Genomic DNA, 13,284 nt, shown 5'->3' on the forward strand with positions numbered 1-13,284 from the left:
ATGTCAGAAATGGGAGTAATGTAGCAAAAATGCATAAAAAGGAGCAAAATATGGCAAGAAAAAGTAATAAAAAATAGTTTGGAGTAGTTGCAAAAAAGGGCCTGAAATTGTTAAAAAAATATATATATATTTTTATTATTCTTGAAGGCATTCTGTGACCCCATAAGATGTCCTGACCCCAAGGTTGAGAACCCCTGATCTAACTAAGACTCCTTGGTTACGTCATTATGTACTTTGACCAAAAATGACCACACATTATTAACTAATTGCTAGCCCATCCTACTGCACATTAAATTGCCTCATTGCTTGGAAAATTGAGGCAACACTTGTGGGTTGCTTTGCATGAACTAAATGAGCCTGAGTGAAGAGTGAAAACACACGTAGAGCCACATGGACAATCAACGGGCTGCGACCCACTCCTCCATCCCTGCATATTGTCCGTGGCATTTAATCACTTCCCATTTCAGCCAATCCAACGGCACTTATTAAGCCTGCTCGAGCAGAACGTCCGTCTGTCGAGTCCATTCCCAGTCATATTATAAAATTAGTCAAGATGTTCGAATATAAAAAAAAGAAAAAAAAAAGAGGAGCAAACGAGTCATGCTGAAGAAAACCTCCAATGTTCAATAAAATTAAACAACCTCCCAGGTGTGCAGCAACCAGAGTAAAAAAAAAACCCTCAGGTAATTTAATAAATTCACAAAAAACATTAGAATTACTTCACTTCATTGCTCCCAGCTTACCGTCATCCTCTTCCTAGGGTCCCCACAAACTGTTCACATCACACTATTTGATATTTCACGGATTAGTTCCATAGTGGCAGTCACCACTTTTAAAAATATATATATATATATATATGGGCAATGACAGTTACGGTTCACTGGTGCATTGATAGATAACAGGCTTACCTCGCACAAGAAGTTCAGCTTCTGCAAATACTGTGTCAGCACTGGTTTGGGCCCTGCACCCATACTTCCCAGCATGTTTTAACAAAATGCTCCTGATCATCAAATCCACCGTCGACGACTGCTAGAATCAGGAATAAAAAAAAAAAAAAGCAGGGGTGGGGGGGGGGGGCGGGGGGAAGTCATGTTAACATACTTAAGTTAACACAAAAAAAAGTGTGATTCCATTATATCTTGTCGAGTCTCATGTGTGCAGTGGTGAGGAATTCCTGTTTAATTCACGTTCTTACAGCTGCCCACATTCTCTCCATCCTCGCTGGAATGGAAAACGCCTAAGGCAAGACGGGGAACATTTTCAAGGTCTACAGGCAGCTTTTTAGCACAAAACCTGATTAAAATTACAAACCACACACCAGCCATGGCTCATGTTGTGCCTGTAAAGGATTGTAAGTGCAAATACTTTTTCTCCCCATGCGTCACAAGAGATGGCGGATTTTAGCCACTGCTGTGCACAAAAAAAATATATAATATATATTTTAACAATTATCGTACTTGAAAAAGTCTCACAAGTCAATGCATTTAAACTATTTGTATTTTAACACATTGTTGATTTTTTTTCATGCATGTGCAACAGATAGCGATCATACATTTCAGTCTGACATGGGTTTTACATCCTGTCCTCCTGCCTGCACACACCAGATAGTAAAAAAAAAGCCTGTTATCAGGCATTCTGCAGAGCTGGCTAGTGATGCAACTTTCAATTTAGGTGATAATATAAAATATATGCTGGACTGTTGCGGTTCTTGGGACTTAAGTTAGAAAACCTTGTAATAATGGTGCACTTTGATACTTTACTTTCTTTAAATATAGTTAGTTCCAATTTTTCAGGATATTCTCAGTAGGTGTTTAAGCCCCAATTTTAGAGGAATAATGATTATGATCAAAAACTAGCAATGGAAACGCCTGCATTTTGACAAAAACCTTCAAAAGTGGCGTAACTACTGGTCACATGACCACTTCTCTCAGAGAAAACATGGCGCGGTACGTGTGGACAGAAGAGGAAACCAAACCGAACAACAAAGGAATGCAGTGTTATGAGCGTCCATCTTCCTGCGATGAAGTCTCGTGGGATGAGATTTCACGGGAGTTACGAGGCTCCAAAATAACCTTCAATGAAAGCACGTTCAAAGCATAAACTTTGTCGACATTTAGAAATATCGCTTTTATTTTGCGAAAAACTGTCACAGAAACCCAGCTTCTGATTAAGAGCTCTATTTGGGTGTCAGAGCCAGATAAGATGCATCTACTTTCAGTCTTCCTTGATTGACAGATAAAGGAAATTCTCTATTTATGCTCCATGCAACACCGGGGACCACTTTCTAATTTCTCATTATAAAGCAATTGTATTGTGTTGTACGAGTCTATTCGGCTTTTAAAAAACCTTGGAGTAACCCCAAGCTATAACCAAAGAAACTATCCCACAGCCTTGTAAAATTCAGTTTTGGGGAAGTTCGTACTAGAAATGCATTGATAACGATACTGGCTATCGAGTATTGGACAAGAAACCAATGTGTGTATTTGGACTTAGACACGAAAATCGTGTTCTGATAACACTGCAGATTTATCGGTTGTCATGTTATGTTGTTGTCTAGACCACACTATCCAATACTAGAATGCACCAAGACCAAGATAAAACCGAGACTCTTGGGAGTCAAGACGAGACCGAGTCCAGACCCAAAAAAAATCTAATTTAAAAACACTAACAAGGTTCAATGAATCCTCCACTGATTTAACAAATGTGAACTAAAATCTTTGAAATGGTCTTATCAGAAGATCATTGCCTAAAAAACACATTCATTTGCACCATATTCAGTTTATTAACTTTTAAAAATAGGACTTCTTTACAGTTTTAGAGCCTGAGTTCCACCATCTAGAAATCATGTGATTGCTGATGTCACATGACCCCAATGCCTGTAAACATCACATAGTTTTCTATTGGAGTGAAACATTCAGCCTGATTTTCAGATCATTTAGCAGCTTTTTAGATTATCTATCAGCTTTTTTTTTGTGTGTCAAATTACCAATTTGTGCTGGTTTTGGTTGCTCTAAATAATCAGGAAAAGTAAAAGATGTAACCCTCTTTTGTTTACCGACAGATAATGATTAACTGTTGTGACCCCAAACAAATCTGTGGCCGCAGGGGGCGACAGTTCCAACTTTGTGGTTTGGTAGTAGACCATGAAGCAGAGAAGAATAGCTCTCCTAAGGGACCTTTACTCTCCCCTTAGACAGTGTGCTGACATGCTCTGGTGGCTGAAGTAAGTGAGTAAATCAAGGACTGTTTGAAGACAAACAAACCCTGAGGATAGAATGACTCCCACCAAAAAGTTTACTGTTGTTAGACACGAGCATTCTCTCTTTAGTTTTAGTTTTTAATTTATATTTGACAAAAGAAAAGGTGTCTGCAACTCTTTGAAGTCGCAAATCTCAACAAATGAGTAAATCTACATTCTTGAAAAGGAGCATATGACATCCTCGCCACCTCTCTTTACACTACACCCCACTGGCTCAGTTTGCAGGTTTGACTATTTGCATAAAAGCAAAAATAATCCAAATGTTTTTGTGTTGCTGTGCATTTTCTCTCATTAAACAGGGTCAGAAGCGTCAAACTTCACTTTTTCTTTCCTCATGCAAAACACAGTTTTTCTCATTACATTTCTAAAGCCTTTGCCTCTTGTTTCTTTTTTATCCATCTTCACTTTTACAAGGGAAACTTTTTCTCAAGGTAGTATAATAAAAGAAATCGTTTTCAAGAGGATCATATTCAAGACAAAAATTATGCATAGTTTAATGAAATAAACAAACAAAAACAGACCAAACAGTGAACCATCTGCTTACAACTACAAATACTATGAATCGATTAATAAAGTCTTGGATCTACAAATGATGACAGATGGAGAAAAACAAAGCAAACCATACAATCATGAATAATAATGTATTCATAGCTGCTCTTACTCTGGCTCTTACTGTTTGGATGGATTCAAAGTGACCGCCGTCGTGGTGGAAGTTGATGGGTTTCTGATTGAAGAACCACTGGAAGGCCACGTCCAGGGAGGTGTCGTGTGTCGCCCTGCAGCTCAGCACCACGCTCTCCCCCACGGTCACCTCCACTCTGCTGGGGCTCAGCGCCACACGCATGGCCTCTGGAAGCACAAAGCTGCTGCACTGTCACCTCAGGCTAACACACAGCTAGCGTCAAACAGCTGCGCTACTCTGTGTCATCAGCAGGGATCCAACCTTCAACTATGGAACAAACACTGAACTACTGTGGGGTAAACGGAAGCGTTCATTTTGATTTAGTTTTCATTATAGTCTTTTGACTAATATGTGAAAGTTTTAGTCTAAATTTTGTCATCAGGACTATTTCAGTTATAGTGTAGTTCAGAGTAGGCTTTACACAATCAGGATTTTTGGGCCGATCACTGATCCGATTATATGAATTCATTTTTTTTCGGTAACACACAAATTCCTCTGGTACTACCTGATACAGATTCACAGAAAATCAAACGGTACCATGTTTCAGGACCTGAACGCAATCCTTGTGACTGTGAGGGAGTGGAAAAGTTGGTTATTTTCATGCAGGACCTGAACATAACATTGCACGCACGCGAGCATCATGGCTCCGCTTTTAAAAAGGCACTTGCAGGTTTAAATGTGAGCTACACCATTTAATTTAGTCCAATGAACAACGAGCTGTGTCGACTACAAGAGAGTTGGAGATGAAGCTGTGGAGGCAGAACACACTGGAACTACATGAAGCCTCCATCAGCATCAGCATCAGCGTAGCAAAGATATATTTACTGACTGGGGCATTGAAAAACCTGCTGTTGCTTATAGTCTATACTCACAGGTGGACAGCGGAGGTGGGGCGCATGCACACGCGCCCTGAAATGCACAGAATTCTCCAGTATGAAAGGTAAACGAGAGAGCATCGCTCCGCATCGCTCCTTTTAACATACCCGGGCTGAATAAACAAAACATGCACGCGCACACATACAAACACACTAACAGCAGATGCTGTCCCTGCTTTCAGAGCCAGTAGACTGGAGAAGAAGTCCAGCAATCAGTCGCTTCGTTCCAACCGATCGGCATTTTCGCTGTTTGCTCATAGGTTTTCACCTTTTTGCACAAATGTGAGTGAAATAAAGCCGTGTCACGTAATGCAATGACAAATCATAAAACAATGCAATGGGAGCATCTACAGAACGTTTTATCACAAGAATGACGTCGAATTGAGACATTACTCGCGTTACTGTAATTTAGGAGCTTTCATGGGAACTGTCAGATTAAATGTAATGCAAGGCACCAAAACAGCATTGAATGGAGGTTATTTTCCCAAATTTTAGAGTTCATAAATGTAGCTATACTTAGAACCTGATCATTTTTTAATTTTTGAATTGAATTCATTGGTGTTATTTTTTTTTTTATAATTGTACATTTTGACAAACCTTTTATTTTATACAGATGCCTTTGTGGAAAATAAATGAAGTTCCAATTGTGCAAGATTTCTTCTCTTTCTTTTTAAATGTATACATGAGATGTTTATTGTTTACAAGGGAACCGTGGCAAGATTTATTACCAAAAATAAATGTGGGGGTGAAAGTAAACTTTTACTTTGAGTACTATTTAATTGAGTACAATTTCAATCAAGTAATAGTACTTCTACTTGAGTAGGATATGTCAATACTCTTTACACCTTTGCTTGTAGTTTCAGTCAGCTAAATGACATTAAAGTGTAAGTACACCCGCAGGTTTTTGCCGACCTGCCACTAAAATATTATTTAATTGCTGTGTGTGTGACACCATTGGAAATCTTAGAATCCACATTTTCAAAATCTGGAAATAACTCAAAACGACGCCTGGCCGACATGATCCTGGTTTTCTCATGGTGCGTTACAAATTTTCGTTCAGATGTATTTTTTTTTTTTTTCAATTAGTCATAGTCACGTTATTGTCACTTTAAAAAAATGTAGTCGATGAACACTACGATGAAAATGTTTTGTTAAACAGTCAGTGTGCTTCCACGAGGCAGCTAGTTAGCCAATATAAAGCTTCTGCCCTTGGAATGAGATTCTCTTCTTCGCGGTTGAGCAACCGCATAAAATGTCCTGCCCTTACGAGCCAAGGAGGGACAGAAAAATGACATTTGTTTACTGGTGGACAACTAGTGCTAATTTGGCATAAAATAAAGCCCCCCCAGGGCATTGCTTACCTTTTACCCACAGCATGGCAGTCATCTCTGCAGAGCCGAGCTGATTCTCCGCCCGGCAAACATAGTTCCCTTCATCCGCTCGGCTTGAGTTGACAATTTTCAGTGTGTTGTTCCGTAACAGTATAATCCTGTAAGATAGGACACAAAAATCAATACCTGCTCTATGTGAATCACATACAAATAAAAAACCACTGCGTTTCAAGTTCAGGTTCAGATTTAGAGGCTGTGTGTAAAATTTAGGTACAAGTAAAGAAATATTCACAAGTGATGTGAATACAAGAGTTCACAACCATTTTTAAAGCCATGACTTACTGTCAATAGGATCTTTAAAGGATACAAATGACCGTTTGCTGTGGGTGTAAGTGTTCTGAATTATTTTTTTTTTCACAGAAAAAAAGATTAAAACACATTTAATAAAAATCCAGTTTAGGTCAAAGCTTCAAAGATGAGTCCATCTGCTTTAAGTAAACATATTCGTATTCTTTTAAAGTTAAAGACACTCTTTTTCTCTCCTGTTTATGCCTCAGAAGGAGGTTTCTAATCGTTTTATTGTTGATTTAACAATTTTAATGTTGATTTCAAACCTTGTTCAATGTTTTTAATGTTCTTATTGATTTTTAAACTGTTTAATGTTTTTTTTTTGTTGGACTTTTTAATCACAGAAAGCACATTAAATTGCAAATTTTGCAAAAAATGTGCCATGCAAATAAATTTGCCTTTCCTTGCCTTTGATTCACTTTAAGTGACAGGAGAATGACCACACACAAGAATAAGGAGAACATGCAAACTTTACGAAAAGACTTACAAATCTTTTTGTCAAAAAATAATCAAACTTTTTTAATAAAAAAAAAAAAAAAGATGAAAAAAAACTTAAATCGTCCTGATTCTTGCTGTTATATAAACACTGGCAAAAATATCAGATTTCGTTGTTGTATGACCCAGACCTCACAGCTTTTATTTTGAAATCTAGTACCCCATCTACTGTAACTTCCTGTTGCTTCACGTAACAGAAAACCAGACAAATACAAACAAATCTTGGCACAATTTTGCAAATATAGCTCCTATTTAACGTAGACAATGTAAGAATTTAAAAAGGTTGAAGTAAAAAGGTTTAAATAGTGATGTGCATATGACAGAGCGTGGATTAAAAGTAGCTTGTCGTCCAGATGAAGGACACCACAATCGAATGTTAACATTATACTTGGTGAACATAAGATGGCGTGGATGTAAGTGTGTCTAAGCAGACTATGAGCAGGTGTGTGAGCAGATGGCTGTGAAATGCATATATCCCATTTAAGCACAGGTTTGTAAGCAATGATCTCTGGCCGGAGCACGAGGGCAGACTCGTCTTAGTAGAAAACATAAATATTTATAACTCATTCCATCTTGTCATGGCCCACAGAACCAAAGGTGAACACATAAAAGATTTATTAGTACAGTGGTTGTCATGAATGGTCACCAAAGAGACAGTTTGGAGACTATTTGGTAACAAGACAAGCCATTTTTTTTTTTTTTTTTTTTAGAGATAATTGACCTTTTTTTTCAACAAAAGTGAGAATTCAGGCCAAACTCAGTACGCTGGTCAGTTTGAGGAGTTTAATAACTTCTAAGGACACATTACAAAGTGAAACAAAAGCACAAACCTCTGCCAAATATCCTCTTTGCCATATTCACAGTTATCTGATCCTGATTATAGTACCATGATCATTCACACAAAAAAACGTTTAATTCATAATTAAAGTCTGTGGGATAATTGAGGAACCAACCCAACATAACTGAGTCAAATTTAATAAGTCAATTATGAACCGAGATGTGAATATTTGAAATTTCACCAAGTATGAGAGATAGAGATTTTATTTTGTTTTTTAAACTAATCCAGAATCCATACATATATCAATCCAGATCCCCCGCAAAATGGAATGAAATCTTCCAAAGCACAAGATCTATTTTTGGTTTAAATGGTGTCTCAGATTAAATCCACAGCAGCTCATTGAAGCAATACACAATCCATCACTTGAATGCACTTTCGATCATCAATCTACAGTTGAATTATAAAACTTTGTTACTATTTTTTTTGCTCAAAATGTCTTTAGATGTGATTTATATCAACTTTTAGCCTTCAAAAATACATGTCATTTCCCTTTATTTGTGGGCATCGCCATTGTAGAGATTTTGGCCAATTATGGTCTTGTCACGGCAGGCGTTCTGCGCTACCATTGAGAGTCAGTGGTGAAATAGCATTTCAATCTGACGTTTTAGCCTAAATTACATGTCATCCAGTTCCTTAGACGTTATTCCAAACACATGGGTCAGCAAACTGTGGCTCTGGAGCTTCATGTGGCTCTTTCACTCTTTTGCACTGGCTCCCTATCGCTTTAAAATAATACCGTTTATTGAAATTCTTACAGAGAATATTGACAATTACTGACAGCGACAATAAATAAAATAATGATAAAACAGTTTGTCTGCCGGTGCCCATCTCCGGCTCACACTGGGCGTTAGGCGGGGGTACACCCTGGAGAGGGTGCCAGTCCAACGCAGGGCAACACAGACACAATCAACCACTCACATTCACTTCTACGGGCAATTTTCCAGACTAAACTAACAGTCATATTTTTGGATTTTGAGAAGAAGCCGAAGGACCCGGAGGAAACCCACGCAGCACGGAGAGAACATGCAAACTGCAAACAGAAAGGACACTTGGGCTTGAACCCAAGACCTTCTTGCTGTGAGGCAAGCACCGTGCGCCCACAACAAACATTATCACATTTTTTAGTTGTTTTTGTACAACAAACATTAACAAAATTTGAGAAAGGAGAAAATATCTACAGACGCCAAAAATTTGTGAGATTAAAATGGGGTCACGACCCAAAAAAGGTTCGGAATCACTGATGTAATGTCACATAAAATTTGTCTCAGAATTTCACCGATTCTGTTAAGGAATAATGTTTACTAATAATGTGTAAAGAATGTAAATCGGCAAAGCAATGTAGCTCTCGTCATATTTGCGCTTTTTTGATGAGATTGTTTCTCTGTAACCATGGGCTAATGTGTAATTTGTGGCAATGCATGGAGGCTCCTGACTGCTGGTTTTTTAATTTTTTATTCATGCACCCCCATGACAACTTGCGTACCCCACTTTGGGAACCTAGGGTTTACATAAAATCATTTTTAAATTGATTAATATTGTTCACGTATCCATTTAAATGAGCTCAGAATATATATTGAAACTGCCAAATCTCACAAAGACCAAGTCACCAAGTAATTCACACAAAAGACTCCATGTGAGAAATGATCCTATCCATATCACTACAAACTGGTGGGATTAATACTTTATGTTTAGGGAGACAAAAGCCCCGAACATTAGAGGAAATCCATGTTAATTACGAACCTTCATTAAGTCAGCACAGCTGTCAATGGCAGATAAACGTGAAGCCGCTTCGATTCCATTCTCTGTTCTTCACAAAACGGGAGTGTCCCTTTGTTCACAAACTCTCCACTAAAGGCAATGGCAGAAAATCTTTGCAGTGTCACCTCGTCATGAAAATTCACACCACTTCAATATGTCGTCGTTTACAGGAGGAAATCATCCTCTAACAAAGTCAATCTGCTCATTAACTGCTGATGGTTCTCACACTATTAGTTCTTATTTCTAATTCAATTTTCATTACCCATACGTGATAAAAAATAATAAAAAAATAGAAACTTGTCGACAGTGTTTGAAAAATTTGAGATGAAAGTAAAAATCCAGCACTGATAAATATCCAGTTTTATACATTGACAGATAACATACCTATTACCAGTGGGAGAAGATAAACACTGTGAAAGGACATGTTCACTTCTTTAAACCAAATAACCAAACTGGTTTCCCTCACACCAGTCATCCAAAGATACAGCTTAATGTGGCGCACCCCCTTAGTGGGGAATGGAGACACGATAGGACAGGTGGGGCGCGACAAACAGGAGGACATTTTCAATTTCATGCCAATCTTTTTAACTCACTCACTGGCATTGACGTAAAAATTTATCATGTCAAATCCAAACGCAAGCTGCCATTGACATAAAATGACGTCAATTGTGTTTTTCGACGAGGGTTGCTAGGAGACAGTGTGACAGAGTTCTCTCATGAATATCAGATATCAGGCTTGTACTATGATGTAGTGACCAACTGGTGCCACGTAGGCGGCAGCAGCGCACCATTGGATGAGAGATTAGGCTGATTATCATCATCGCTGGGGCGGCAGAAGCCAGGGACGAGGCAGAAAACGGCTCTACAAGAGAAGATTGTGACGCTCCCAGCAGCTCTCACTGCACCAGAGCATGTGTGAACGTAAGTGGACTATTGAGAGTGTTGCAATCGTGAGAGAAAATTATCAACAAACCGGGGCAAGCAGTGACACTCGGCAAAATAATAATAATAATTTTGCCATCAAAAGCCCAGTCTCAGTGTTTTTGTTGTTTTATAGAAGGAAACCAATGTTGAAATGTCACTAAAGCAAAAAAAAAATATGTTTTTTAAGTCACTGACAGGTTTTTTCATAAAAAGCCTTTTTTCTCAGCTTTTTATCAAAAACTGGTGATTTGTATGAAACATGCCTCTATTCAACTTCTGATTACAGAAGAACGAAACAAGCTTAAAACATTTTTTTGTCTGAAAATATTCTGTGGGTATTTAAATTTCTGTAAAAATGCTCTAAAGTGGCTTAAAAGAGAGCTGAAATCCCTGTAGGAAATTGAAGGGACAAAGATAATATAATAAAGAGTTAAAGCAATTTGTATTATTTCATTCCCCACCCAATGAGAATCGATAACAGAATCGGTAAGGAATCAAATCAATAAGTAGTATCAATAATGGAATTGAAATTGCTAAATTCTTATCAAATTCCATCCCTACCTACCAACCCCCACCCCCTTTAGAATCAATAGCTGCGTTTCCATTAGCCTTGGAAATGTGCAAAATCTAAATAGCACAATAAAAACTGGTGATGGAAATACCTGAATTTGGAAAAAACACTCGCTATATCGCTTTCATGAGGAGGAATTTCAGGTGTTTCAATATTGAAATTTGTCACAAAAGCGCTACGGAAACACCTTTCCCGCAAACACATGACGCAGAACGTGGCGTACATGGTCACATGACCACTGCTCTCCAAGAAAACATGTTGAGGTACGAGTAAACAGAAGACGAGACCGAGACAACAAAGGAATGCAGAGTGTTATAAGGAGGTTTGGAGCGCCCGTCTTCCTGCAGCGAAGTCTCGCGGGATGAGATTTGACGGGAGTTACGAGGCTCCTGCTCAAAACTATGTTCAATGGAAACACGTTCAAAGCGCACTCATACTTTGTTGACATTTAGAAACATCACTTTTATTTCGCAAAAACTGTAGTGGAAACCCAGCTATTGTGTTGAATTATTAATCAAATACAACGGCTTCATTATCCACCTGAATGATGAAGACGTAGTTTTTTTGGGGAGCCACCCTGTGAGGATGCAGCTGTCTTTGCTGAGAGGCTGTTGAACAGACAGCTGAACACTGGCTGATTCTAAAAAAAACAAAAACAAAAAGGATCCCATTCTCCCTCACTGAATATTCGAGATGCTCGGCGATGACTGATAATTTCACAGATGTCGCTCACTTTGATTGATGGACTCTTATCTCTGCTCTGCACCAACAGAGAAAATGCTTCCAGTATAAATGATGATGCATCAAACTGCGTGTGATTTCCGAACGCAATTGTAGGGTCTAAATTGTCAGCATCCTTGAGCGCGAGGTGAGACGGAGGATGAGTCTCCAGAGCCGCTCCAACATCTAAGGTGTTTTATTTTAGCAGTGACAGTTAATTTTAGCTACGGTAATGAAACGGTGATGCGTTGCAACAAGACAAGTGTACAGTTTCCCAAAAGGCCTGAGCAATAACGACTAAATGTATGCTTTAAAAACACAATAAAGATATAAACTGTCGATAGAAGGAGACAAACATTTTATATCTTATTTTACATAGTAATTGACTTTTGTTTATAATATCCTCTGTTAATTGTACATAAAGGGGAGTGTGTGTGTGTGAAAAGAAACACACACAAAACAGATCCAGTGATTCTCAACTGGTGGGTCGGGGACCTGTACTGGCGATAAACTAGAAAAATAAAAACAGGAAAAAATCTTAAAAAAATATATATTATTGAGAGGAAATTAAGGATGTAAGAAAAAAATCGATTTGGCAATATATCGTGATATTTCACCGTGCGATTATTAGGGATGCGCATTGTTACGCGGTTTCTTACTAAAAAACTTCTTTGGAATCGCTAACAAAAACCCTTTACGATTCTGCAATCGATTATTCCCGGGCTGCGCCGCCACTGTAAACAAACGCACACCACTCGCAAATTTGCGATGACGTCATACACACACACACAAGCTGCTGTAGAGAAGAGCTGAGCTGCTTCACGGCCCCAAAGTTACAGTAAATATAAATAAGTACTGTTGTTTATGGAGGTCTACTTTATCTATGTCTGATGTGTGAGGAATATGTTATTCACCGCCAGAGGTGAGCGTACTCACATGAGATCAGATCAGTGTGATATTCCAAACGGGTGTTACGCAGAAAGCTGTTGACGAGATGACGAGCGGCTTCGGCGGTGAAATATTAACTAGAAGTTACGGTATGTGTGCGTAAATGAAAGAGTGATTACCCAGCTCTTATATAGTTTGTCATATTGTTGAGTAGTTTGGTGAGTTAAAGCCAGAGCCTGCGTGCTCGCGGTGTGTGTGTTCATGATCGCACACCTGACTCAGTACGTCTGTTCTACATACGTCACATCTAGTTAAAAGCACTTATAACGTAGTGTTTCAGCAGTGATACATAATGGTTAGTGTGAATTCAGTGTTGTCACTCAGGCTGCTATTCAGTTAAGCTAATTCGGTGACAGAATGTAGTAGCATACCTGTATATTTCACAATAAAAGCAGCATGCTGGTTTTGGCAGTTAAGGGATTTATATATTGGCCAACGTTGTGCGATAATGATAAAAATGAGGTTAATTTAGTATCCTAAGCCAATATCCACTTGACTTGTGGACTCATTTTACTCATTTGAGTATTGTTTATTT

The 13,284-nt window shown here is 38.5% G+C and overlaps 1 protein-coding gene across 3 annotated transcripts in view; it reads right to left on the reverse strand.

The window, feature by feature from the left end:
* cntn5 (contactin 5) overlaps positions 1–13,284 on the reverse strand; it is a 185,794-nt gene that overhangs the window by 29,042 nt on the left and 143,468 nt on the right. The window contains exons 13-15 of one of the 3 annotated variants that reach the window (XM_028464797.1): positions 6,178–6,305; positions 3,933–4,108; positions 909–1,029 (exon numbers count right to left, since the gene is read on the reverse strand). In XM_028464797.1, the coding sequence (XP_028320598.1) occupies positions 909–1,029; positions 3,933–4,108; positions 6,178–6,305 (425 nt within the window). Of the gene's footprint in view, positions 1–908; positions 1,030–3,920; positions 4,109–6,177; positions 6,306–13,284 lie in introns of all 3 variants that reach the window. The other 2 variants (XM_028464796.1, XM_028464795.1) reach the window with 2 other exon arrangements.

Source organism: Gouania willdenowi, chromosome 13 (genome assembly GCF_900634775.1).
Source record: "Gouania willdenowi chromosome 13, fGouWil2.1, whole genome shotgun sequence".
Classification (NCBI taxonomy): domain Eukaryota; kingdom Metazoa; phylum Chordata; class Actinopteri; order Blenniiformes; family Gobiesocidae; genus Gouania; species Gouania willdenowi.